The 27,361-nt window shown below is 55.0% G+C and overlaps 1 protein-coding gene across 3 annotated transcripts in view; it reads right to left on the bottom strand.

Moving 5' to 3' along the window:
• PREX1 (phosphatidylinositol-3,4,5-trisphosphate dependent Rac exchange factor 1) overlaps positions 1–27,361 on the bottom strand; it is a 193,435-nt gene that overhangs the window by 7,006 nt on the left and 159,068 nt on the right. For 2 of the 3 annotated variants that reach the window (XM_058562512.1, XM_058562511.1), the window contains exons 18-35: positions 27,201–27,349; positions 25,407–25,492; positions 23,329–23,465; positions 22,567–22,687; positions 19,384–19,571; positions 18,961–19,122; positions 18,094–18,304; positions 17,376–17,652; positions 15,006–15,212; positions 13,683–13,771; positions 11,915–11,997; positions 11,681–11,771; positions 9,228–9,356; positions 5,936–5,977; positions 4,675–4,892; positions 2,307–2,406; positions 296–439; positions 86–200 (exon numbers count right to left, since the gene is read on the bottom strand). In XM_058562512.1, coding sequence (XP_058418495.1) covers positions 86–200; positions 296–439; positions 2,307–2,406; positions 4,675–4,892; positions 5,936–5,977; positions 9,228–9,356; positions 11,681–11,771; positions 11,915–11,997; positions 13,683–13,771; positions 15,006–15,212; positions 17,376–17,652; positions 18,094–18,304; positions 18,961–19,122; positions 19,384–19,571; positions 22,567–22,687; positions 23,329–23,465; positions 25,407–25,492; positions 27,201–27,349 — 2,549 coding nt within the window. Of the gene's footprint in view, positions 1–85; positions 201–295; positions 440–2,306; positions 2,407–4,674; positions 4,893–5,935; positions 5,978–9,227; positions 9,357–11,680; positions 11,772–11,914; positions 11,998–13,682; positions 13,772–15,005; positions 15,213–17,375; positions 17,653–18,093; positions 18,305–18,960; positions 19,123–19,383; positions 19,572–22,566; positions 22,688–23,328; positions 23,466–25,406; positions 25,493–27,200; positions 27,350–27,361 lie in introns of those variants that run through there. The other variant, XM_058562513.1, reaches the window with a different exon arrangement.

The following is a 27,361-nucleotide window of genomic DNA, read 5'->3' as shown; positions in this document are numbered from 1 at the left end:
CCTGCCTGGTGCCTTACACACTAATGCCTCCTCCCCCCGCGGCAGTGTCCAGAATCCTGCCCCCATCACGCGGCCCACGCGATACCTGAGTTTGCGGTAATACTGCTGCACCTTCTCCAGGGACTGCGCGTTGATCTCCTGCTGCAAATCTTCCACAGCCTGGCTGCCTGGAGGCGGTGGCCCCTCCACATTCTCCAGAGCTGGGCAGGAAGAAGAGGGGGGCAGGCGGGTGGGTCTCAGTGTGCAGGGCGGCTGTGGCCGTCCCCGTGGGCCCCACTCAGCCCCCGTGGCTCACCTTTCGTGAAGAGCACGGTGTGCAGCCTCAGGCTGGCCCCGCTCTCCAGGCGGGAGGGCAGCTTGGAGAAGTGGTAGCTGTCGAGGTAGAAGACGACCCTCAGCGCCTGCCGGCTGCCCTCGATGTGGTAGGAGACATTGGCGTCTGCGGGGGACATGGCCAGACGGGGCGGCTCACCACTGAGGCTGGAGGGCGGTCCTCCCACCTCCACTAGAGCAGCTTCAGACCTCCATCGACCTCCACTGTGGCGTCCGGGACCGCCCTGTTCTCCCCTGAGGAGGGGAAGCCTCAGGCCCCCTTGTGCTCCAACCTCACAGGCTACATCCTGGGACTTGCACGTCCCCCAGAGCGGTGGCTTCAGACCTCCCTGTCCTCCTACCCTCCCGGGAAGCCTCAGACAGCGCCATCCCCCCACACTCAGGGAAGCAGCCCCTGACCTCCCTTTTCACCTCCCTCAACAGGGCCCAGTTTCACTGCTTCATTCTCAGACCTGACACGGATTCTCTCAGCTGGGGAGTCCTCAATGTTTATCTTCAGAGGCTCCCCAGTGCTCCGTGTACCCCGCACCTGGTCGCCCAGGGCCTTCACCTGGCAAAAGCCGTCCTCAAACAGGACCTGCCTCTTATTTACACTCATGGGGAAGAGCTTGTGGCATTAACACCCCATCTTTCACCCACAGCAGACATCACTAATCAATCAACAATTCTCCCTGAGCCCAACTCGGCCTACCAACAGGCAGCCACTGCCGATCAATTCCAATCGGTACCTGAACTGAAACTCATTGTCTGTCTAGAGAGTCTACGCATTCTCAGTGGGGTGATATGGCCCCCAAAGAGGTGACAATTGTTTTTTGGGGAGAAGGCAAAAAAAAAATTGCTCTTTTTATGCATAAAGCACAGATATACATACAGTACATAAACAAGTATATAGTATATCCGTGGTATTCAAATTTCATGGGGGTGCGGCAACTAGGAAAAAATTGTCTAAACGGGCTCCTTATGGATGTGACAACAAAAAAGGTTGAGAAACTCTGACCTAGATCAGGTGGAGTGGTTCTCAAACTAGTGTGCCTCAGAACCACCTGGAGGGCTTGCTAACACACAGATTTCTGGGCTTTCGGATTCTGTGGGTCTGTGGTGGGGCCGAGAATTCTTCTATCAAGGTCTCAATTCGCTGCTGGTCCAACGGTCACACCCGGAGAACCACAGCTCTAGAGCCGAGCCCAGTGGTTCTCAGTCCTGGCTGGACGTCCAGGTCACCTGGAAAGCTTTTCTCGAATCCCAATGCTCAGGGACATGCCCAATGCCCACCCCACAGACTGAATCTAAATCGCCAGGCCTGGGACTGGGGCTGGGGCTGGGGCATCAGTATCTTTGAAAAGCTCCTTAGATGATTCCAGTGCAGCCAGAGCTGAGACGCACTGGGCTAGACTGTGAACTCCAGGTTGGCAGGAACCATGGCCGTATTGCTCTCCACTGCAGCCCCAGAACCTAAAACTGTGCCTGACTCCTATTACATGCTCATAATTTTCAACGTGTGGATGGATGGGTGATGGATGGACGGATGAGTAGACAGGATGGATAGACGGGTGAATGGGTGGATAAGTAGATGGGTGGGTGCGTGGGTCAAAAGATGGATGAGAGGGAGGAAGAAAGGAAGGAAGAAACTTAATTATGGTATAAGCCCTTCAAAAATCTTTACAAGTCTTCACCCCAAAGAAGGATATCTTTAGAGTGGAATTTTAATAAGAACTGGACACTGGTTGTTGTTCTCTTCTAAGAGTTATCGGAGACAGGGTGGGTTTATACAAAAAGAAACCCTTCTTTTTCCCTGTGTGCCCCGAGGGTCAGCTTTGAGATTCATGCTGGGGGCATGAGGTTTGAAAGTGCTGGGTCCTGGGTCAGCCCCGGGCAGCTGGCCTGGTGGCAGGCAGAGGGACAGGGTGACCCCAGAGCAGTCCCTTCCACCCAGAACTCTGACTCTCACAGCGGAGGTGAGAAGAAACACTCACTGGCCACATAGTTCTCGTCCAGCTGCTTAAAGGAGAAGGTGACATTGTCCAGCTCCGACAGGGTCACCCAGATGTCCTCCAGCATGGTCCGTTCCTCCTTCTGCAGGAGAAGATGGGGGGAGGAGTCTCAGACACCACCCCTGCCCTGCGGTTTCACTTCAAGATGCTGCAATTCAACTCCAGTCGACGCACCGGGCTGTGGGCCTACCAGGCATGAGTCCTACGCTGGGCTCTCCAGGGCTGGACACAACATTGTGTTTGCTCTACGGCTTGACCTGTCCCTCCCAGGGTCAGAACCCATCTCTGCTTGAATGTGCTGGGTGGCCTCTGCTCAGGGCCTTTGCACACGCTGTTCCCTCTAGCCAGCACACTCTTCCTGAGACTGCTCACCCAGCTGGCTGTCTTGGTACTCAGGTCTCAGCTCAAACATCACCTCCTCCAAGAAGCTGTCACCTCCTCAGAGAGGCCGTCTCTGACCACTTAATCCAAAAAATTCAATCTCCTTCTAAATCTTGTGCATAACTCCCCTTTTCCTATCTCTCCCCCACTCCTGAGGCCCTCCTTCCTTCTTCCCAGTCTGCTTCCACCAACTACAGAGTGAGCTTCAGATCCCCAGCACTGAGCTCAGAGCCCGGCATGTCGTGGTGACTGGTGCATTCATACACTGGGCCCCAGTGTCCTCATCTGAGAGGAGAATGAGGGCTGGGGGTTCCCGGCTGTCTTTCCAGGGCCATGGGTGGTCCTTCCCAGGAACCAGTGAGAGTGGTTCTCCCACCAGGCAGGCGCCTGTGTGCAACAGCGCCCAGCAGAGGGCGCCCAAGGCCACACTTTCCCAGCCTGCCAGCAGCTGCGGCCTCCAGCCCAGCCTGAGAAAACGTCTGGGGGGCGCAGGGCTGCAGAGGTGGGGTGCGCCCTGGCGGGACACACGGGGTGGAGGAGCAAACAGCACAGAGCAGGTGCTGCTGCATTTCTGGGGGACGTCGGCTCTGGGCACCAGCACCCCGAACTGCTGAACCACTGGCTCTGCCTCGGGGGGCAGCAGAGGGGCCAGCCCTGATTCTGAGCCCTGAGGGCACTTAGGGATAAAAGAGACACCGAGAAAGCAGGGCAGCCCAGGTGTTCCTGGGAGTCAGACTCCCAGGGGTCAAACCTGGCTCCCGGGGCCTCAGTGTTCCCATCCTTAAAATGTGGGTGGTGAAGGACCTGCCTCGGGCCACTGCGAGGATTAAACGAGATGCTATTTGCACCAAGAAAGTTCACCTAGGGCCGGCCCCGTGGCTCAGCGGTTAGGTGTGCGCTCTCCGCTGCTGGCGGCCCGGGGTGGGATCCCGGGCGCGCACCGACGCACGGCTTCTCCGGCCATGCTGAGGCCGCGTCCCACATACAGCAACTAGAAGGATGTGCAGCTGTGACATACAACTATCTACTGGGGCTTTGGGGGAAAAATAAATAAAATCTTTAAAAAAAAAAAGTTCACCTGGATGATTACAAAGGCTCCTCACTGGTGTCCCAGCCTCCGCTCTCACCCCTCTGTGGTCCTCCCCACCCGGCAGCATGGCTGATTCTTCAAGTGTCAGACTCAGATCCTGTCCCTTCTCTGCTCTAAACCCTCCCGTGGCTCACACCCACTCAGAGTAATGGCCGAAGTCCTACAGCAGCCTGCAAGACCCCACACAGTCCAACCCCAGTTAATTCTCATGACTCACCTCCCCAACCCTCCCCCAGCTCACTCTGCTCCAGCCACACGGGCACCTTGTTTCTCAACACTGCGTGCAAGCTCCTGCCTCAGGGCCTTTGCACCTGCTGTTCTCGTTGCTGAGACATCTCTTCCCCAATACCCTAATGGCTCACTCCCTCCCTTCCTTCGGTTCTTAAGTCAGATGTTACCTTCTCAGGGAGGCCTTCACCAGCCACCTTATCAGAACTTTCAACTGCCACCACCACAGGCCTTCCTGTCCCCTTCCCTGCTTAATCTTTCTCCTTAGCCTTTATCACCATATCTGACAGCTTCTTGACCACAGGACTATGACATTTGGGGCCAGATAATTCTCTGTTGGGGGGGCATCCTTTTGCACGGTAGGATGTTGAGCAGCATCCCTGGCCCCCACACTAGTACCTCTTCCCTGACAACCTAAAATGTCTCCATTGTCAAGCGTCCCCTAGGGAGTAAAACTGCCCGGGGTGGGATCCACGGGTCTAGACCATTCATTTTACCTGTCTACATCTGTCCCCCCACCCCGCACTAGGACCTAAGATCCCTGAGCACAAGGACTCTCGTTCACCACTGGAGCCCCAGTGCCCGAGACGGCGGCACACAGCAGGTGCCCCATAAAGAGCTGTGAGGCCCAGGGGGGCCCGCCCCACTCACCACGGCCGGCGAGAGCAGGGACTGGCAGTGCAGCAGGACGCCGGTGGCCGCCACCTGCTCCAGCCACTTGCGGCTGGCGTCCCGGCTGCTCTCCTCGTACTCCCCGTTGTTGTTGTAGCGGTAGCTGAGGGCCGCCAGCAGCTGCTCCGAGAAGGTGCACACGGCGGCCACCAGGGCCTGGCAGAAGACGCTGTCCCTCCGCAGCTGCAGCTCGGTGTCTGCGGGCGGGGGGAGGGCTCGCTGGGCCGGGGGCTCCCGTGCCATCAGCAGGCCGGCGCCCCAAAGCCCGGGGCCAGAACCAACCCCACCGGACCCCCCATCAGGGGCCAACTTGCCCAACGTCAATTAATCCCAGCCCCCAAAGGCCAACTCCACAAAATCAATTCTCCAAAAGCAAGCCGATTTGCCAAAAGACTCAATTCTCTCAGTGACCCATCTGTCTATTATAAAAACCACTTGTGATTTTCCTAAGGCTTCCCCCAAACCCTCACCCTCAGCTGTCTCTCCACTTGTCAGGGGATTTCTCGGCCTTGACTGAGAATGACAATGACACCAAGCATTTCTGCCAAGCTCCATGTTTTAAGAAATGCAATTTACCATTTTCTCTATTTTTGGGAAGTACGCCTCCTTCCTGCCCCTCCCTTCCTCACTCGTGATGTGGTTTGCAGAAGTGACCAACTGCAGGCAATCGGTCAATCAGGGCCCCAATATTCTGGAAGGGATTATTCTCCATGAATGGCTCTAGCCCATTGGTTTTCAGTGACCAGTTTTGACCTAGATTCTATTTTAGCTGCCCCCAGGGCTGAGAATTCCTGGAAAGAAGGGAGGGACAGAGAACAGCTCCAAGCTTCCCCCGGCCCTCATCAGCCCTCTCCCCCTCCTCATGGTCTGCCCCAGGCTGGGCCAAGGGCCCAACAGGCAAAGAGCCTCCCTAATCATCGGTCCCCTGTCCCTGGTCGTCGTCAGGGTCCGCCCAGGCCTGGGAGGTGGCAAGAGGTGGGGCTCGTGGCTCCGGGGCCCTGAGACTTGTTGCCCAGACACAGAGGAGGAAGGGAGGTCTAAGCAGTTCTTGCAGGGCCTCCGCCGTGCAGGCCCCGAGGACCACAGGAAGGTCAACTCTGGCCGGCAGAAGAGGCCTTCCCTGGGCTGCAGTCATGGGCACAACCCCCCACCCCCACCCCACGGGGACAGCCTCTCCTGACTACACCTGGGTGACCTGAGTGTGTGCAAATCGCAGACAGCTGCCCTCCGAAACCCTCACCTGTGCACTTCAGCAAGGCCAGAAGCAGCTGGTTCTTCCCATCTGGAAGGAGAAGGTAGAGAAAGGAGCACGCGCTCAGCAGAGTTGGCAGAAGGCCCGAGCAGAGCTGGGCCCCCTCCCCACAGCCCAAGTGCTCTGAACCCTCCTACTGAGGCTCTGGGCGCGCACGGTCGTGCTAAAGAGGCTTTTACTGAATGCTGGGTGGATTCCAGAAACCCTGGACATGGGGGGGACGGACTCTAACTGTTAGCTGCATCTGTTTATATGCACCTGCCAGAGACTGAAACCAGCCCCTCGACTCCTGGGCCAGAGCCCCCAGCCCACACCTTGTACACAAGTGTGGGCACACACTTACACATGTACACACACAGGTGCACGCCCGCATGTATATTCGGGTACCCATGCACATCCTATGCAGCCACAGCCCTGTGCACGTGCAGACAGAGCTCAGACCTTCCAGACACCGGCCTCGTGTCCTGGTCTCTCCTTCAGAAAGAGGCTCTTACAACAAAGTAGCAGAAAGAGAAATTAAGAATACCATCCCATTTACAATTGCAACAAAAAGAATAAAATACCTAGGAATAAACTTAACCAAAGAGGTGAAAGATCTGTACACCGAAAACTATAAAACATTTCTGAAAGAAATTGAAGAAGACACAAAGAAATGGAAAGACATTCCGTGCTCTTGGATTGGAAGAATTAACATAGTTAAGATGTCCATACTCCTAAAGCCATCTATAGATTCAACGCAATCCCTATCAAAGTTCCAACAACATTTTTCACAGAAATAGAACAAAGAATCCTAAAATTTATACGGAACAACAAAAGACCCCGAATAGCTAAAGGAATCCTGAGAAAAAAGAACAAAGCTGGAGGTATCACACTCCCTGATTTCAAAATATACTACAAAGCTATAGTAACCAAAACAGCATGGTACTGGCACAAAAACAGACTCACAGATCAATGGAATAGAATTGAAAGCCCAGAAATAAAACCCACACATCTATGGACAGCTAATCTTTGACAAAGGAGCCAAGAACATACAATGGAGAAGGGAAAGTCTCTTCAACAAATGGTGTTGGGAAAACTGGATAGCCACATGCAAAGAAATGAAAGTAGACCCTTACCTTACACCATACACAAAAATTAACTCCAAATGGATTAAAGACTTGAATGTAAGACCTGAAACTGTGAAACTTCTAGAAGAAAATATAGGCAGTACGCTCTTCGACATCGGTCTTAGCAACATCTTTTCAAACACCATGTCTGACCGGGCAAGAGAAACAATAGAAAAAATAAACAAATGGGACTACATCAAACTAAAAAGCTTCTGCACAGCAAAGGAAACCATCAACAAAACGAAAAAACAACCTAACAATTGGGAGAAGATATTTGCAAACCATACATCTGATAAGGGCTTAATCTCCAAAATATATGAAGAACTCATGCATCTCAACAACAAAAAAACTACCAACCCAATTAAAAAATGGGCAAAAGACCTGAACAGACATTTCTCCAAAGAAGATATACAGATGGCCAACAGGCACATGAAAAGATGTTCAAAATCACTATCAGGGAAATGCAAATCAAAACTACAATGAGATATCACCTCACGCCCATCAGAATGGCTATAATTAACAAGACAGGAAACAACATGTGTTGGAGAGGATGTGGAGAGAAGGGAAGTCTCATACACTGCTGGTGGGAGTGCAAACTGGTGCAGCCACTATGGAAAACAGTATGGAGATTCCTCAAAAAATCAAGGATAGAACTACCATATGATCCAGCTATTCCACTGCTGGGTATTTATCCAAAGAAGTTGAAAACACCAATGCGTAAAGATACATGCACCCCTGTGTTCACTGCAGCGTTATTCACAATAGCTAAGACTTGGAAGCAACCTACGTGCCCATCAAGGGACGAATGGATAAAGAAGCTGTGGTATATATACACAATGGAGTACTACTCAGCCATAAGAAACGATGAAATCCAGCCATTTGTGACAACATGGATGGACATTGAGGGTATAATGCAAAGTGAAATAAGTCAGAGGGAGAAAGTCAGATACCGTATGATTTCCTTCATTAAGTAGTAGATAATAACAACAATAAACAAACACATAGGGACAGAGATTGGATTGGTGGTTACCAGAGGGGAATGGGGGAGGGAGGAGGGTGAAAGGGATAATTCGGCACATGTGTGTGGTGATGGGTTGTAATTAGTATTTGGGTGGTGAACATGTAATCTACGCAGAAATAGAAGTATAATGATGTACACCTGAAACTTTTACAATGTTATAAACCAATGTTACTGCAATAAACAAAAAATTTAAAAAAAAAAAAAAAAAAAGAAAGAGGCTCTTGGGCCCAGAAGGGGCTTAAAAGAAAATTCGGAAAGGCCTTTGGATTTGGCCTCCTGAGACACTTTCTGTGCTGCGGGGGCCTCGAGATGCAGGCTGGGTGTGGAAATAACAACGGTGGCCGCAGCAGCGCACACCTCCTGACGGGGTGCCAGGCGCCGTGGTAAGTGCTTTATCTGTACTGACTCACTGAATCCTCACAACACACGGGAGGGAGGTACCACTACGAGCCCATCTTACACAGGAAGAAACCGAGGCACCGAGACGTCAAGGGTCTTGCCAAGATCACACAGCCAATACGTGGGAGAGAGGGGGTTTGAGCACTGGCAACACTGCTGCCAAGGGCTGGGCAGGTAACGTGAGACACGTGAGGCAGACACCAGGCCGCAGGGAGAGCTGGGACGGTGGTGAACTGAAAGCACCTCCACCACTCACCCCAGCCGAGTGTGAGTGTGCGACTACAGGCCCGTTACTGCCAGACCTCCTGACTGCTCAAGAGCAGCCAGAAGTCTCGATTAGTATGTGAGATCTGGCGGTGATTCGCACTTTTTAAAGCTCTAGCGTCAGAACCCCTCTGTGGGCCCAAGTCTGATCAGGGGACCCCCGGCTTGTGACCCTGATAACATTTAAAAGGAAGTGAACTAAATCCACGTTTGGAAGCTGAGAAGGGACAAGTTCAGCCTTCTCAGCCTCCCAACCGCAAGCAAGCTCCAGGCTCCCAAATCAGCTGTTCCTTGATCTTGATCAAGTGTGTACAGTCGCAGGGCCCGGCCCAGGGCAGGACACTCAGTTGAGAAAGGGTCACTCACTCTTCCGGTCCTCCCCTGGGCCTGGAGAGATGGGGGTGCGGAGACGGACCCATTCCTGATCCTTCCACATTCAGAGCCAAAGGCCCCATAACCCCCACGTTACACCCTTCCCGGCCCGACCGACCTTCCACGTATCTCTGGATGTCGTCCACCAGGGTCTTGATGGAGCTGGGCAGGTTCCAGGGATCCTCCTGGATGCTGATCTGGATCAAGCTCCGGCCACGGATGGTACATTCTTCTTTCTGTTTGAACTCTGGGGCAGGAAAGTGACATGAGGGCAGGAAAGGGACGGAGATAGCTCTGGAGAATGGTGGCATAAAGGCTTATGACCCATCACCAGATTCCAAAGGTCAGAATCCTAGATCAAGGATGCTGGCAGGACTGTTGGGTATTATCCGGTCCATGGAGGGCAAGTACATGGTAAGTGTGCTACTGATTCATAGTATCGCACCCATGGCAGACATCACTAATCAATCTCAGCACACCTTCCTGCTCCTCTGAGGCTGCAACTCCTCACTGCTGCAACCAATCCAGTGCAGACATCACAAATCAATCACTGCATTCTCTTCTCCTAAGCTTGGACCTAGTCACAGAAGGATTCTCGGGTACTAACTCCTCAGAGCTACAACCAGTCGAGCTGGCATGAGTTATAACCTAGTCTAACCTCTTCCCTACACAGACGAGGAAGCCCAGGCACAAGTGAGAGAGCTGGGACTCAAACCCGGCCCCAGCAGGACCACTCAAAGGCCAGGCAGACACAGGCCCCTATTTCTTTGGCCTCTTTCCTGCTACGAGGTCCCAGGTTTCTGAGATATTTGTGGTGTTGGTTCCTCTGGGTTGGACGTTTCCATCCCTGGGAGAGATGATCTTGAGACAGCAGGAGGGGCAGCTGAGCTGGGCACCCCAAGTCCTCACCGCTTCCCACACTTGCTTAGGAGCAACTGCCTGTTTCTTTCCCTATCTCCCGCACCCAATGGGAGCTCCTTGAGGTCACCAGCAGGGTTGCATTCATCTCAGGGTCCCCAGTGCCCAGCACATGGCCTGGCACAAGCTGGTTCTTGGGAATTATTTACTGGATGTTATGTATGCATGGATGGATAGGCGGGTAGGGGGGTGGATGAATGTGCGGGTAGGTGGATGGATGGGTGGATGGGTAGGTGGACAGATGGGTGGGTGGGTAGATGGATAGGTGGATGGATGGGCAGGTAGGTGGGTAGGTGGATGGATGGGTGGGTGGTGGGTGGGTAGGTGTGTGGATGGGTAGGTGGATAGATGGGCGGGTAGGTGGGTGGGTAGACAGATGGATGGGTGGGTGGTGGGTGGTTAGGTGGGTGGATGGTAGGTGGATAGATGGGCGGGTAGGTGGGTGGGTAAATGGATGGGTGGGTGGTGGGTGGTTAGGTGGGTGGATGGTAGGTGGACAGATGGGCGGGTAGGTGGGTGGGTGGTGGGTGGGTAGGTGGGTGGATGGCAGGTGGATAGATGGGCAGGTAGGTGGGTGGGTAGGTGGATGGGTGGGTGGGTAGGTGAGTGGATGGGTAGGTGGATGGATGGGTGGGTGGGTGGATGGGTGGGTGGGTGGATGGACGGATGGGTGCATGAATGGATGGCTGGATGGATGGATGGTAGGTAGATGAACAGGTGGGTGGGTGGTAGGTGGCTGGGTAGAATGATGGGTGGGTGAGCAGATGGGTGGATAGGTAGGTGGGTAGATGGGTAAATGGGAGGAAGGGTAGGTGGGAAACATAAATATCAATTCTTTTTCTCTCAATCATTTCAAGAAGAAAGTCTCAATTTGGTGCTGCTAAGTTCTTAACACTTCTTTAACTCACTAATCCCTCTGATGAATGAAGAACCAAGAGCTCTGGGCAGGCACAGGACCTGACTACAGTATAAGGACGTTTTTGTTGTTGCTGTTTCCATTGGATTTATCATCGTGGTCATCGTTATTTTATGGCATTTTATACTGGTTTTCCATATACAGGGAGTTTAATAAGTTCCTTTCAAAATTTAATTTTTAAAATGGAGGCATTTTTTCAAAAACGTTATGTCAGTAACAACACAGGCAGCAAATGAATATGGTTTAAAAGAATGTACAGATATGGGCAGGTTCTGTGAAAGTGGCTAAAATGACGAATGGGGTGTGGAAGTCTGAGGTTTCGGCAACTGTGCCCCATTCCCTCCCGTCCCCTCACAGAGGGGCTGACGGAGGCCCAGAAAGCCTCAGGGGCCAGCCCAGGGGGCCACAAACTTCTGAAAAGAGCCAGACAGGAACTGCTTTGCAGGGCATATCGTCTCTGTCCGTATTCTTTCTTTCTTTGTTTTGTTTTTACAACTCTTGATAAGTGAAAACACCCTTCTCAGCTCACTGTCTGTACAAAACACAGGCCGTGGGCCGGATCCGACCCGCAGACTGAACCTGCTGACCCCTGGCTGAGCTCACAGCCCCTGGGCAGGTGAGGGGCACAGCTGACTGTGTGGCCCGGGGTCCTGGCCCACGTTCCCCAGCGCAGGCTGTGTCCTTGCTGGACGCGGGATGTCATTCCCAGCCCCGCCTGGGGACTCCTCTCTACTCACCCTGCAAGCTGTGGTCCATGGGGAAATGCTTGGTCTCTTCAAAAGCCCGGCTCATGACCGGCCCCTTAAGGAGGGCGTGGATGGAGTCCACCTGGCGGCAGGAAGCCCTCAGTGAGTTTGGACCCTGGGGCCCTCCAGCCACAGCCCCTGCCCCGGCTCCTGGCTAGGGGTTCTCACCAGAGGTGACGGGAGGAACCCACAGTCAGGCCGGCGGCGGTGGGACAAAGGCCCTACCTGGTTAAAGAGATGCTCCAGGCAGCCGTGAAGCTTGTCCTGCTTGTGTGACGGGATCCGCATGTCACAGGGCAGCTCGTCCCCTGGCAGGAGGAGGAAGCCATAGCCATCAGCCAGCCCCGCCCCATCTCACACCTTCCCAACCTCCTTCCCAAGAAGGCAACACAGCTCCAGAGCTCCAACACCCACAGGAGACGTGGAGTCTGACAGACCGGGGCCTGGCCGTGGGACCCTGGGCAGATCACTTAACCTCTCTGAGCCTCAGTTCTTCATCTGCAAAATGGGTCATGAGGACCAAAACATTACACAATGGTAAGTCGCTGCCATTATTTCCATTCTGCAAATGAGGGGACCGAGCCAGAGAGAAGGAACCGGATCCCACGTCTCTGATTCATCCCCCAGCTGTTTCAGTGAAATCAGCTGCCACATGTAAGCTCTTTCATAAAACCTCCCGGGGACAGTTTTGCAGCTGAAGATCTCATGTGATGAAATATTTATCTGAAGTTCAGCAATGTCTTTGATTTTACTTGAGCTTCTTTATCTTCTGTTAAATTGAAGTATAATTAAAATTAAATTTTTATGCACAGGCTACATCTGGAAAGACACACGCGGCAGCAGTAACAGTGGGAGCCTGGGAATCGGGAGGCTGGGTCCCAAGGGTGGGAGGGAGGCTTATCACCGGCCCCGCTCCCGTGCCTTCTGAATTATGAACCATGTGGATGTGTGATCTATTCACAAAAAAGCCTTAACGGCTGGAATCAATGAAACTAAAATAAAAACAAACTTCAGTCTTTCAGTAAAAGTTCCAAGTACAGGGCTGGCCCGGTGGTGCAGCAGTTAAGTTCGTGCGCTCGCTTCGGCAGCCCGGGGTTCGCAGGTTCGGATCCCGGGCGCACACCAACACACCGCTTGTCAAGCCATGCTGTGGCGGTGTCTCATATAAAGTAGAGGAAGATGGGCACAGATGTTAGCCCAGGGCGAATCTTCCTCACAAAAAAAAAAAAGTTGCAAGTACCATATAATCTAATTTATAAAATATGATTTATGTCTGTCCATCCAGCCGTCCACTCACCCATCCATCTGTGCAGAAACAATGTGCTCACCACTGACCCCCAAATATCATCACTGGTCATTTCTCAGGGAGAGGATGAGGTTCTGACTCATTTTTCATGTACTTCTTTTGAACTTTTCCATGTCATTTTTGGTTTGAGTATGTGTCATCTTTTTTTTGCTGAGGAAGACTAGCCCTGAGCTAACATCTGTGCCAATCTTCCTCTATTTTGTATATGGGACGCCCCCACAGCATGGCTTGATGAGCGGGGTGTAGGTCCATGCCCGGGATTTGAACCTGTGAACCCCGGGCTGCCGAAGCAGAGTGTGTGAACTTAACCACTATGCCACCAGGCCAGCCCCAGCCTGTGCCATCTTTATGGAAACCATCATTTCACCCTACTTCTGTGGCATCAGAGCACACATCACAATCTGTCACTGCATCACATATGTTTTCATTTGCTCCATGTCCATGATATTCACGGAGAACGTCAGCTCCACGGGGGCCAGGATCTCTGTCTTTTCACTCACTGCTATGGTTCCAGCGCATGACCGATACTCAATGAATATTTGCTGAATGAGTGAAAGGAAATACACTACCACACTATGCAAAGTAATACAAAATAATATAACAGAGTCAAGTATAATGAAATAAAAATAAACAAAACACAGTCTCGCTGGGGGGACCCCTCTCCTCAGGCACAAGCCGCGCACTCACCAGACCCCATCTCGTCGCTGCCCAGGTAGGAGCTATTACTTCTCACGCTGGTGTAGGACAGGACCGAGTCCCGGTTACTGTTACACTCGCTGCAAAGGGGCAGAGGGAAGGGAAGTTACCCTCCAGCTCACACCCTCTGGTCCTGGCATCCAGAACGCACTTTCTGGAGTGTAGACAAAACCCCTCAGTGGACAACCAGCCCAGAGAGGCTGCGGCCCAGTGGACAACAGGGCCAGAGACAGGGAAGGCTGTCCCAGTCAGGTTTCCATGTCTGACGGTGGGGAAACCGTCACAGAAACGCAGCAAGATGAGCAAGACGGTGAAGCGTTTCATTGGGGTGTAACTTCTGTCACTCCCCTCGTGGGACAGCCTTGTCCCTGGTCACACCCGCACAGGCCACACTCGACCACACGGCTCCGTGCCCTGTCTCCCCGGCCCGGCTGGAATGCTCAGGAGGACAGGGCCTGTTTGCTTAGCTTGTGTCCCGGGAACTCAGAAGGCAGGGGATCAAAAACCACAATCCTGAAATTCTTCCCCTCACCTCTGTGACAGTTACATGTAAGGAGGAAACCCAGAGAGACGGAGAAACCTTGGCTCCAAGACACACAGCGCCCAGGTAGCCAGACCACCTCTGTTTATAGACACCAGGCCAGAAACCCCGACCAGCCAGACCCCTTGAAGACGAACACACACGCCGGGAGAACTGGGCGAAGGTCTTCCTTGTCAAACTCGACAGTTCTGTATTTTGCCCAGCCACAGCTTCAACCCCCCATCAGATGCTATCCAACCTTCCACTGGAGACCGCGCTGCCGGCCTATCTGTGCTAAGGAATCCCACTTACCCACCGTACGGCTTATTGCAGGAAATCGAGTTTTTAGTCTACTTAACCCACTAATCAGGACCGCACTGATCTCCGTATAATTAACTTAATCAGGAAAAAATTCAAATCTCTCAGAGTCAGGAGGGAAAAAGACTGTCTTCCTCCTCAGATCTAGTGACACTAAAGTGTTTGTTGCAGAAACCGGTATGTCCTGCGTTGACTTTTAAGCACGCTGCATGCAGACCTCGACTTCCTCTTTGACCACGTGCTGTCGACGTGCGGAGTGAAACCGAAGCAGAACGGATGGACGGTGTCCTCAGGGCACAGGCCCCGAAACGTGAGCCCCGGGGCCGGGGCCGCAGGGGCCTGGGACGTGCTCCGGGGCTCGGACAACACCCGCAACCACAGGGTTCAGGGAGAGTGCCCCATCCCACGGCCTCGCCTGTGCCACTGGCCACCCACGTCCACCCCAGGCGACGCCCGCGGCGCCCCAGCCGCCCCACCTGTAGGAGTCGCGGTAGCTCATGGTGTCGTGGCCCGAGTCCTCCTGGTCCTCCTCCCGCACCTTGAAGCACACCTTCTTGCTGCCCCCGTGGTCGCTCCTGTCCGTCTCGCCCTCCTCGCTGACCAGTGGGGGCGACGAGGCCTCCTCGGCCAAGGGCGGGTGGCAGGAGCCCCCCGAGGTGGGCTCCGTGATGGTCGACAGCAGTCTGCCAGAGCAAAGAGTGTGTACTTTAAGGTGCAGGCCGCGGCTTCACCCGCCTCCTTCACTTCACCTCAGGCCTCACCTCGGACCCTAAGCAGAGAGAGGCATCAAACGCTGTGTGTCCCTGCCCTGAAAGCCCCCCAGCGACTCCGCAGCTGCACAGACACGTCCCTCCTGCAGGGGGCGTGAGGCACGGAGGCGCTTCACTTCAGGGCCCAGCTGCACGAGGCCCGAGCACAGAACAGGACGGGGAAACTGGGTCTGGAAAGGCCCAGAGCGCACATCTTTCCAGCTTCGTAGGCCACACAGTCTCGGTGACAACTACTCAACTCTGCCGCTGTCGTGTGACCCCAGACAATAGGTCAAGGAATGGGCACGGCTGTGTGCCAATAAAACTTTATTAAAAAACACAGGCAGTGGGCCGGATTTGGCCCAGAGGCCATAGTCTGTCAATCTGCAGCACAGAGTATAACGGTTAAGAGCATAGGTTTCTGAGACAGACAGACCCCAGATTCAAAGCCCAAGGCTGCCATTTCCCAGTTTAGAGACCTAAAGCAAATTATTTCACCTCTCTGAGATTCAACTTTCTTAAAACCTATAAAACAGAGTAATACCAGTATCAAAGTCCTAGGCCGCTGTAAAGATTAAGGGACTTAAAATACGTAAAGTGCTCAGAAGAGTGTGTGGTGTCTTGTAAGTGATCCATAAACCCTGGCTGACAGAATCCTACTCCATCTCAGTGAGGTCAGCGTTATGATTGGCCTCATTTTACAGATGAGGAAATCGAGGCTCAGAGAGGTTAAGACTTGCCCAAGATCACACAGCTAATAAGTGGCAGAGACAGGGTTCAAACCCAGGCCTCCTGGCTCCAGATCCTACACTACTTTTCCTTTTATCGTGGACAATCTCTATCACGCGCTAGAGCAGAGGAACAGTACGGTGAACCTCAGGTACCCAGGAGGCAGCTTCAACAACGGCAACTCAGGGTCCACCTTTGTTTCCTCAATCTTTCCCATTGCTTTCTCTTTTCTGGAATGTTTACAAGAAATCTAAGATATCATAAATGTCCCCTATAAACACTTCATACGTGCCTCTAGCACATAAGGACTTCCTTTAAAGTAAGAGTTCTCAACTGGGGCTGAGTCTGCCCCCCAGGAAACACTCAGCAATTTAGCATGTTTCCTGAGGGGCAAACACTTAGCACCTCCCAGAGACATCTTCAGTTGTCACGAGTGAAGCAGGTGGAGGGCGGAGGGAATGCCTGGCACCCAGTGGGTAGAGACAGGGATGCGGTGAAATATCCGCCAGTGCACGGGACAGCCCCCAGCAGAGAAGAACCCGGCCCCGAGGTCAACAGCGCCGAGGCTGGAGACTCTGTGGTCAACATAACCAGCCCGCTATCCGCACCTAACAAGATTCATAAATCCTCGACAGCGTCTAGCATCCAGGCCACGTTCAAATGTCCCTGATGGCCTCGAAGACGTCTTCGCTCAGACAGGGTGTCAGAACGCTCACCAGGTCCAGGCGCTGCACGTGGCTGGTCTCTCGGGCCTCCTCTCTAACAGCTCCTCCTCCTCCTCCCTGTCCCTGCCTCCTGGTCCCCTCCATCATTTCTTTGTGAAAGAAACTGGGTCATCTGTCATCCAGAAACGCCCACCCTCTGGATGTGGCCAACCACGCCCCGAGGCGCCATGTCACCATCCTCTATCCCCCGTCCTACGGCCGAGCAGCGAGACCCAGAGCTCTGACTCGAGAACGGCGCCGTTCCTGCGGCTGTGCATGCGTCCCGCTGCCTCACCCCAGGAGGGACACGGTGCCCAGCTGTCTCTATCTGCAATGCTAGCATTATAAAGCTCCCCCAAAACCTTTCACCAGTTTTGGTGAGATGATGGTGGCTGCCCACACCCCTCATTTCACTGAGGGGTGGTCCTCAGTCGGGTGATGCTGCCCTCAGGGGCCTCGGGCAGGGTCTGCAGACATTTCTGGTTGTCATAACTGGAGAAGGGGGGCTGCTGGCACCCAGCGGGTGGAGGCCAGGGACGCTGCTCAACATCCCACAGCGCACAGGAGCCCCCGCCACAGGGAACGCCCCTACCCGCGACGTCGACATCGCTGAGGCTGAGAACCTGACGCGAAGGCCGCCCCCCGCCCCTGGGCCGGGGCCCACCTGTTGATCTGGGTGACATATTGCTTCATCTCCTTCAGGGCCACGTCCAATTTGGTGAAGAGCTGCAGGTAGGCATCCTGGATCTCGCGGTCCTCTTGCTTGAGGAGGAAGCTCAGGCCCCGGTCTTCCTGGCCCAGGGCTCCACTGGCTGGCCCAAAGCCACTGTCTTGGGGACCCTGGCACTGAAGGTCTCCATTGGCAGCAGGCAGGCACTTCCAGGACGGGGCAGCCATGGTGGTGATGCAGTGCTGGGTGTAGGACATGGGGTTCAGGTGGCCTACAGCGGAAGGGGGAGAGCTCACTTGGAAACAGCCCCCTGATACCCACAAGCCCCTTGGACAGAGGTATATGAACCCATTTCAAGGATTCCAATGAATGAGAAAAATTTCCCTTTTAAATATTTTTTCAATCCACTAGATTACTTCAAGAAGAAAATTTCAGTTTGGCGCTAATATGCATTTAACCTCTGTGATCATTTTCTTGCCTGGAATGCAGACATGATGGCTGGTACTCCAGCAGCTATTCTGTACCATGAGGCATCCTTCAGGATGGAAGCCACATTTAGACACGGTAGCATAGAAAGAGAGGAGGAGCCTGGATCCCTGATGACTGTGGAGCCACCATTCCAGCTCTGGACTGCCGGCCTCCAGGCACGTTTCTGTTGAAGTATCTGTGGTGTGAGATCTGAACGCAATTCCTAACAGACACACACAGTTACCTTGCTCTGGGTCGAGGCCGATAAGCGAGGGTTTGCGACCGAAGCGGATGCTGAAGGACCTGCCAACTGAGGGAGTGGTCTTGGGGTAGGACACTTCCATGAGGTTGACGTGGCAGTTGGTGGGGCAGAAGTCCAGGCCACACAGCGAATGGGGTTCCAGGGGTGCTTGTTTGAAAGGTGGGCTGACCCTGCTCTTCAGCTGGACTGCAAACTGAGAAAGGTGGGGAACGCAGGGTCACAACTCAGGGGTCTGGGAATTCCGGCCCACCCCCAGGACCCACTTTATCCTGACCTACACTACACATTCCAAAATTGAACAAAATGCCAACAGCTCCCAATAGAAAAGTGGATCCCCCTGCACTGCCTGTCATGGTATCCTGAGTTCAGGGAAGGCCTGGGTACCTACCCACATTCGTTTCTCCATTTTGGCTGCACCTGAGCCGCCCTGGAGGACCAGTCTCTCCCCAACCCACAGTCCCTGAGGTTCAGGTAAGGATGCCCTCATCCCTGCAGTCCCCAGCTAGGCAAGGCATCCAAGCCAAGCTACTAAGAGCTTTCATCAAGTTCCTTTTCCACTGGGATTGCTAAGGCTGAAGCTACTGGGAACCATCTTGTCACGACATGAGAAGGGGCTGCCCGGGAGCAAAGCCAACTCAGAAAAACAAAGTCAGGAGAAGGAGATGCCACATTTTTGTGATGCTGTGATATCTGTTTGAACGCCTGGATATAGCCACGCCTGAGGTTCACCTCTGGACCTTTCAGTAACATAAACCAATCAATGCTCCCGTTTGTCGAAGCTAAGTTGGGTTGGGTTTTGACAATTACAACCAAAACACCCTAGGCTGAGACACTGGAGGGTGCAGGCACCTCCTGGTAGCAGGCGATCCTCTGGCCGATGCTCTCCAGCTTGGTGTCACAGATGTTACGGAACTCGTAGTGGGACATGGTCTTGATGCTGTTGTTCAGGGCCATGAGCCGCCCACAGTTCTGCACGAAGACACTGTCATTGGCAGCAAAGGCCTCAAGGATCTGCAGAAACATTAACGGCTACTGAGCTCCCACTGTGCGCCAGAGAGGGTCGTAAGCGGCTGATCTGCAGTGACTCCCACATGCCTCGGAACACCTGTGAGGTCAGGTCTACCACTGGCCCATTTTGCAGATGAGTAAACTGAGGCTAAAGAGATAACAAGTCACTCTCCTAAGTCTCGTGGCTCCTAAGTGGTGGGTAGGGACCAGAACTCAGGGGCCCAGGCCGCTCCACCCCCAGGTCAGGGCGGCGCCCAGTGAGACCTTGGCAGTGAGGCCAAAGCAGCCGCGGGGCTCCACGGTCTTCTCCAGCACGTGGCACTTGACGCCGGCCGTGCTCACGTACTCATAGACCACGCCGTGTTCCAGGTGCACGTTGTCCACCGTCAGGCTGACCACAGGGCTGCCCTCATGCAGGCTCAGCTGGGGACCCAGGGACAGCTGGGCGAAGGCTAGAAGCCAAAGGGACAGGCAATGCTGAGGAGGCACCCCACCCACGGCCAGGCCCCCAACCCGGCGCCACGACGGCTCGTGTTGGACACACGGGGAAACTGAGGCCTGGGCTGCAGGTCCGCTGGTTTTTGCCGGCCCACTATGGGTCACCCCTTGTCCTGGAAGACTTTCCTTCAAGGAGTCAACCCTTGTGCCCCACTCCCAGTCTACGTGGCTCAGAAGAGGGGACCCCCACCTTCCCCACGGGCACAGGCCTGGCCAATCAGCATACTCGATCTCCTCTATTGACAGCAACTGGTCCAGGAACGAGCATGTGGCCCAAACTAGGCCAATGAGTGTCAAGTCTGGGACTTTTGTTGGATCTACAAAGAGGAGATGTTCTCTTTTTCAACTGCCAGAGCCACCGCGTGCTCTGAGCATGTAAGAGGGAAACCAACACAGAGGGAGCAGAGCTGAGAATTGGAGAGAAGAAAGAGACTCCCCACGAGACTACAGGAAGCTCTGGATCGAGCCAGACCTGAAGCTTGCCTGACCCTACTCAGACTCCTTAGTTTGCTGAGCCAATGCTTTTATGTAGCCCAGTTTCAGTCCTGATTAACATGGGCCCAGAGAGGCTAAGTGACTCAGGGGCCACACAGCTAGACAGTGACACTTTATTGGAGGGAACTGCTTTCCTTCCCACCCGCTCCCAAGAGCACCTCTCAACACACCCACTATCACACTCTCTCCTCACCCTCATACTATGTTACCGCCTGTCAACTTTTCTGTTCTTTTGTTCACTGTCTGTCCCCCTCATGTCATGAGGACAGGAGCCCCATCCACCTTGTTCACAGGTGTCCCCAGCTCCTAGAACAGGCCTGGCACACAGTAGGTGCTTCTACTTGCTGAACAGAAGAGCAGAAACTGCGGCTCTGCTCGGCGTGGTTAACCATCGTCATCAGGGGTCCCCTACAAGCTGGGGAAGGAGGCCCTCGGCCCTCTCCTCTCAGACGGGCAGGAACTGGGCTCAGCGCCACCCGGTGGCCTCTCCCTCTCCCTGCCGGCCCGTCCCCTTCAGGATCCCTCTGCCGGGCTGTGTGTCGAAGCAGCAGGGGGACTGCTCCCCAGGCAACCCCGTAACCCTGGTGCTTTGCTGACCCGGAAGTTACCCCCAAGGAGTGCGGAGCTGCCAGACTCAGAGGCACCAGCACCCCTGGTCCTCCGCGGCCTCCGCCCCCACTCCCGGCCCAGCAGGAGCAGAGGGCCGAGTCCAGAGAAGCAACCGGAGAGGAAGGACTGTTACCCAAACTGCAAACACTGACTGAGGCCCCCTGCGTGCAGGCACAGTTCTGGGCTCTGCGGACTCAGCCAGGAATGAAATGAACAAAGTGCCCCCTGGGGGAGCTTACATCTCACGGGGAAAATGGAGGAAAACAATAAACGAATAACTGCATGACATATGTTAACCAATACAAGCGGTGAAGAAAAATAAAACAGGATAAGAACAGGGGCCGCCCGGTGGCACAAGCGGTTAAGTGCACGCGCTCCGCTGCAGCGGCCGGGGGTTCGCAAGTTCGGATCCCAGGCGCGCACCGAGGCGCCGCTTGTCAGGCCATGCTGTGGTGGCGTCCCATATGAAGTGGAAGAAGGTGGGCATCAGATGTTAGCTCAGGGCTGATCTTCCTCACCAAAAAAAAAAACAGAACAAGACGACATCGAGGGCTTATTTAATGAGGGCATTTGGGGTGGCCTCTCTGAGGAGGTGACATCTGAGCCGAGAGCTGAGTGAGGTGAGGAGCACGAGGTAAGAAGAAGTCTGGGGGAAAGCATTGCAGGGAGGGAACTGGAAGTGCAAAGGCCCTGGGGCAGGAGTTATTTGGTATTTAAGACGAGTGGCTGGAGTGGCTGGAGCAGAGAGGCGAGCGGGAAGGGGATGAGAGTTGAGGCTGGAGAGCCAGGCTGGGCCTGGAGACCGTGATGAGGACTCAGTCTCTGCCCTGAGTAGGGTGGGAGCCATTGGAAGGTTCTCTCCTGTCTTTTGAGAATAGTCCCTCGGAGGAGAGGAAGGCAGGACAGGAGAACAGCGAGCAGGCCACTGCAATGGCCCTGGTGAGAAATGACAGTGGCTTGGACCAGGCAGCGACAGAGGTGGTGGGAAGCGGCCAGATTCTGGATGCACGAGGAAGGCAGAGGCAACAAGGTGGGCTTCCGGAATCCAGGTGGGGGGATACAGGAGACAGAGAACGGTCAGGGAGGATTCTGAGGTCTGGGGCCTGAGAACCTGGAAGGACGGAGACGGGACACAGGGGAGGAACAGGTTTCAGGGGAAGGTCAGGAGTTCGATGTCGGCCACGCTACTCTGCGATGCCTGTCAGAGATCCGGGGGTTGGGGGTAGAAAGACAGGTCTGGGGTGCAGGGCTGAGGCTGGGCTCAAGAGAGGAACGTGGGAGCTCGCGGTGGGCAGGATCGCGGCCCCTGAGAGACGCCCACATCCTCACCCCCGGACCCTGTGAGGATGCTGCGTCACACGGCAAGGGGGAACTGCGGTTGCCAACCAGCTGATGTGACAACAAAGAGATCATCCAGGACGATCCAGTGACCCCAGTGTAATCACGGGGGTCCTCACAGGGGGAGACGGAAGCAGCGGAGTCAGAACGAGAGAGACGGCAGCATGAGGACGACTCGGGCCAACACCGCTGCCTCTGAAGATGGAGGAGGGGCCACGAGCCAAGGAAAGCAGGCAGCTTCTAGAAGCTGAAACAGGCAAGTAAAGGGATTCTCCCCTAGAGCCAGGAGGGCACGCGGCCCCGCTGACACCCTGATCACAGCCCAGTGAGACTCAGACTCCTGGCCTCCAGAACTGGAAGGTAATCGAAGTGTGCCGTTTTAAGCCACCAGGTGTGTGGTACTTTGTGACAGCAGCCACCGGACACTAACGCAGAACTGATGGTGTGGAGACACAGACGAGGACTCGTCCCCTCTGGGTCGCTGTCACTGACCGCCCGTCCCGGTACCTGAGTCGGGCTGGTCTTCGTGCTGGGTCCCCTCGCCATCCAGGTCCTCGCCGGGGGCCTCCTGGCCAGCTCGGGCCTCTTGGGCGTCCTCGTGGGTGTGGTAGACCCACTGGTACAGGCCCTGTGGGGGGCAGAGTGAGAGGGGTGGCCGTGCCGCCAGGAGCCCAGGGAGGAGGGACGTGGCCAAGGTGCAGTCTCCTCCCCGACTCCAGAGCTCTGGCTCTCAGGCTGGTGGTGACACCACCTTCAGGGAGGCCTCTAAGACTTCACTCCGGAACCTTCTGGAGGGACCTCCACTCCCACTCAGCCCTCACCCTCTACAGTCTATGCTCCACGCAGAAGCCAAGGGAGGTGGGGAGGCTCTGAAAATGTAAGTCAGATCCATGGAGCAGAAACCTCAGCTCTCCTATGGCCCCAGAGTGCAGAAACGTACTGGGCACCCAGCAGGTGCTCAACAAACACTCACTGAGTGAGCATCACCCACCACTGAACCCCACCCCAACGCAAGTGTGACACCCATTTTTACCATCAACACGACTATTTCCCCAGTGTGCCCATGTGGTAAGAGAAGAGGGTCTTATCACGCCCATTACACAGCTGTGAAAACCGAGGCCATCACAGCCCAGCTGCTCTGGTTTGGGGGCAGAGAGGGCACTGAGCCCAGGTCGCCTTCAGGCCTTTCCCCAGAGAAGGAGGGTGGTCGCCAGCCCCCCACCCCACTGAGCAGGCTTCCCTGATCCCCTTGGCCGCCAGGGAGCTCACCAGGGCCTCTTCTCGGCGGCTCCGGAATGCCTGGAAGTGCTCCAGGACCTCGGGGGCACCGTCGTTCATCACGTTGTTGCCGTTGACCTTCAGGACGCACTGGCCTGCACACAGCCCCGCAGCCGCGGCCTCGGAGCCTAGGAGGGACGGGAGTGCGTGAAGCTGGACGCCCGGCGAGGAGGGCCTGGGGCAGCAACAGGCAAGTGACCAGACGAACACCGTCCCCTACCCAACCCCCCAAACACTCCACCTCCATCCCTCCCCTCGGAGCTGCCCTCCGACCCCTGTAGGGGGCAGAACAGGGACTGGCATTCCTTTCCATTTTGCGGAAGAAACTGAGGCTCAGAGAAGCAGCAGCGAGCCCAAGGCCACGCAGCAGGCCGGCTGGACTGGAACCCGGGTACGCTTCACTCCAGAGCTTCGTCTCCTAAAGTCCCACCACACCCTGTGACACCGGGACCAGGAGCAGCCCCGTTCCGCAGACAGGGAGGCAGGAGCTCGGAGAGACAAAGTGACTCTCTCGAGGTCATGTGGCTGGAGAAGCCAGAAGTCGAACCCAGGTCCACCAGGCTCCAAGAGCGTGTCTTCTCAGCCATACCACAATTCTCGGCTGTGGGTCTTGGACCCCGGAGTTTGGTGGTTAATAGGAAGGGTCTGGAAACACAGATGAGTGCCCAGCTTTGTCTGCGCGTGGGAGGATAAGAGGCCTGCCTGGGGTGATGGAGAGAGTACAGGCCTGGACCCGGGGGCTTGGCTTCAAGCCCTGGCTCTGCCACCAACCAACTGTGTGACCTCCGGCAAGTTCCTAAACCTCTCTGGGCCTTGGTTTCCTCCCCTGTGAAACAGGGACACGAATAACACCTACTGGGTTCTCGAGGGATTCGATGAGCTAAAACACGTAAAGCACCTGGCCCCACACCTGGCTTTCAGTAAGTGCTCAAGGAACACGGGCTGTTTTCCTGTTTTCCGGACTCACCTAGAAACAGCTACCCCTCTCTGTGGACGCTCTAGGGCAGGGTTTCCCACCTCAGCACTACTGACACTTGGACCGGATACTCTCTGTGGTGGGCTGTCCTGGGCTCTGTAGGATGTTTAGCAGTATCCCTGGCCTCCACCCCTGAGATGCCAGTAGCACCCTCCCCACGCCCAGCTGTGATAACCACAGATGTCTCCAGACACTGTCATATGTCCTCTGGAGGGTGACACTGCCCCCAGCAGACAACCACTGCTTTAAGGATAAATAAAATAAAAACCTGCCTTAAAATATTAATAAATTCTCAGTAGCTTTCTGTCATGGCATGCTTTTTTTTTTTTTTTTGGTGAGGAAGATTGGCCCTGGGCTAACATCTGTGCCCATCTTCCTCTATATATGGGACACCTGCCACAGCATGGCTTGATAAGCAGTGCGTAGGTCCACGCCCGGGATCTGAAATGCAAACCCCGGGCTGCCAAAGCAGAATGTGCGAACTTAACCACTACGCCACCAGGCCGGCCCTGACATGCATTTTTCTTAATCAACACATATTAAAAGTACAACTATGACCACAAAAATAGACAATTAATGTTTAAACTTTACAAGGCCCTTAGATGCAAAAAGGGTTGGAAGCCCAGTTTCTCAGACCTGTTTGGTTCACCTCCGAGATCGAGTAACCCTTTAACGCAGGGAGAAGGCCACACAGACAGCAGAGATCTCCAACTGGTGGCCCACGGGCTGGATCTCACCACAGAAGTGTGGCCCAAATTCACATTTCTGGCTTCTCTTAAAAAAATCAAATCTGGCAAGAGTGGGCCCACATACCTGCCTGGCAATAATAGGCTTGAGCTGGAGAAAAACTGCCCCTTTTAGAGTGAACATGTACTTTTTCACCTTGCATAGTCCTCACCACCGCCTACTGTCTTCCCCTCAGTTACCCATTTGCGCTGCCTGACCCCCACAGACATTTGTGTTTGCAAGCCTTGACTTCCAGCAAAGAAATTAACGGTGCAGCATGAGGCACAGGCCTAATGGTAACGGTCTGGGGGTCTCTGAACTCCCAATACACGCACAGACCTCCCCAAAGCTCCCCTCTCTGTCTCACCTCTCCCCACAGCATAGACGTACGGCGGGGCAGCTCCGCGGATCTGGAAGCAGAGGGACTCTGGATGGTCAGGGACCTTGATGATCCTGCACCGGGCAGAGGCAGCCATAAGCAAAAGCAGTATCACCCCCAGTAGCCCAGGGGCCACCCTGAGAAGCCCCTGCCTCCCAGACTTTGGGAAATCCAGCCCAAAACAGTAGCAGCACCAGGCTTTCCAGCCCCAAATATACAGAGATACCTCCTTTACCCAGAGCCCACGCCACCAGAATCTGCGACTATCAGAACCACCTGGCCTGCCCCTGGAGACAGTCCACACAGCAAGTCCCACCCCCTCCTGCACCTTCTCCATCACTCTCCTGGTGGGAGGAGGCCTCCCGGTGGCCAGACTTGCGCCTCAGCCAGGGGGTACTTGACTCCACAGTCACAGACGGGCGGGGAGACGGCACCCACCACACCGCAGTGCTGACTCTAGTAAAATGCCCACATGTCCCCTACAGAGAACACTGGGAAGCCCAGGTCCCGGCCACTCTGCGGGTGGAGCACCAGAGCAGAGGGCGGCACCACCCGGGGGCATGCAGTGGGCGTCATCAGTTAATCTAGGGGCTTCGATGCAGCCATCTGCTTCTCATTGAGGAGGCGTCCCCCACACTGGGCCTCAAGATTGTCCCCCCATCCCCACCTGCCAGATCCAGCCATCCTGGGGGCCTGTTCCCAACCCCCAGGGGTTTCCGGAATTTTAAGCAGGCACCTTCCACCTCGGGGATTTCTGCCACTTGTACATACCAACCAACCTATCAATCATTTTCCCTAAATTGGCCTGCCTTTTACTGAAATAATCGTATTTAAAACTTTCCCTCACTCCTGTCAACAGAAAACCGAGAGCATTTGCCTTAAATAGAAGAGAGATGTGAAAACCAGACGCACAATTTCTAAAATAGAAAACGCTCTCCCTGCACCTAGATCTGGTCCCCACCGCTTCCTACCATGCCCACTGCTGCCTCGCCGGGCCGGGCCCCCAACCTCCTCACCACCCCCCGCTTCCACCTTTGCCCCTGACGATCTCGTCTCCCCCTGCGGCCAGAACCCACGTCAGATCATGCCCCGTCTCTGCTCAGAACCTTCCAGTGGCTCCACGGTCCACACCAGGGCACCAGGTCCTATAGGGCGTGGCCTCCACTGTCTGGCTCACCTCATCGCCCACCTCTCCCTCTCGCTCACTCTGCTGCAGCCCGTCAGCTTCCTCACTGTGCCTCAAACACACCTGCCACGGTTCCACCCCGGGGCCTTTGCACCAGCTGTCTCCTCTGCCTGGAACCCTCTTCCTCCAGAAGTCCCCTTGACTCCCCTCCTTACCTCCTCGGGTCTTCACATCAGTTCTCAGTGGTCTCGCTGACCACCATCCCTCCACACGGCCCATCTCCTCTCCCAGCTGCGGTCACGCTTACTACCGCCTGGTTCAGTGCGTCTCTTCCTGGTTCAGGGCGTCTCTTCCTTCTCTATCTCATTGGTTCTATTGTCTGTCTCCCGCTCCACCCTCCAACTAGCCTGAGATCAACGAAGGGTGGAAATGAGTCCATCCAGACACGGCTGGATCCTCAGACCCTGGAACACCACCGGGCACACAGTGGGCACTGAGTAAACGCGGGGGGAACGAGCGAGCGAGCAGCGTCGTGTCCCATGCCTGCAGGAGCCCCACCCGGGGACTGGGAGCTCGGGCCCCTCCCCACCCCCAGCACTCGGGCACCGCCTCAACCGAGAGGGCGGTCGCTGGACACCTGCCCCTGGGACACTCACTCCTTCCCCTTGGTGGCCACCAGCAGGCGCAGTGGGCGGCGGGAGCAGAAGGACTGGTTGAGGAGGGACTCCACCTCGGCGAAGGGCCTCAGGTACACCAGATCCTCGTTGATGGAGTAGATCTTCCTCCCCACCTGCAGGCCGGCCATCTGGGGGGCAGG

This window comes from Diceros bicornis, chromosome 19, assembly GCF_020826845.1.
Source record: "Diceros bicornis minor isolate mBicDic1 chromosome 19, mDicBic1.mat.cur, whole genome shotgun sequence".
Classification (NCBI taxonomy): domain Eukaryota; kingdom Metazoa; phylum Chordata; class Mammalia; order Perissodactyla; family Rhinocerotidae; genus Diceros; species Diceros bicornis.
Note: the sequence above shows the minus strand (reverse complement) of the source record. Positions and strands in the feature narration are given on the sequence as shown.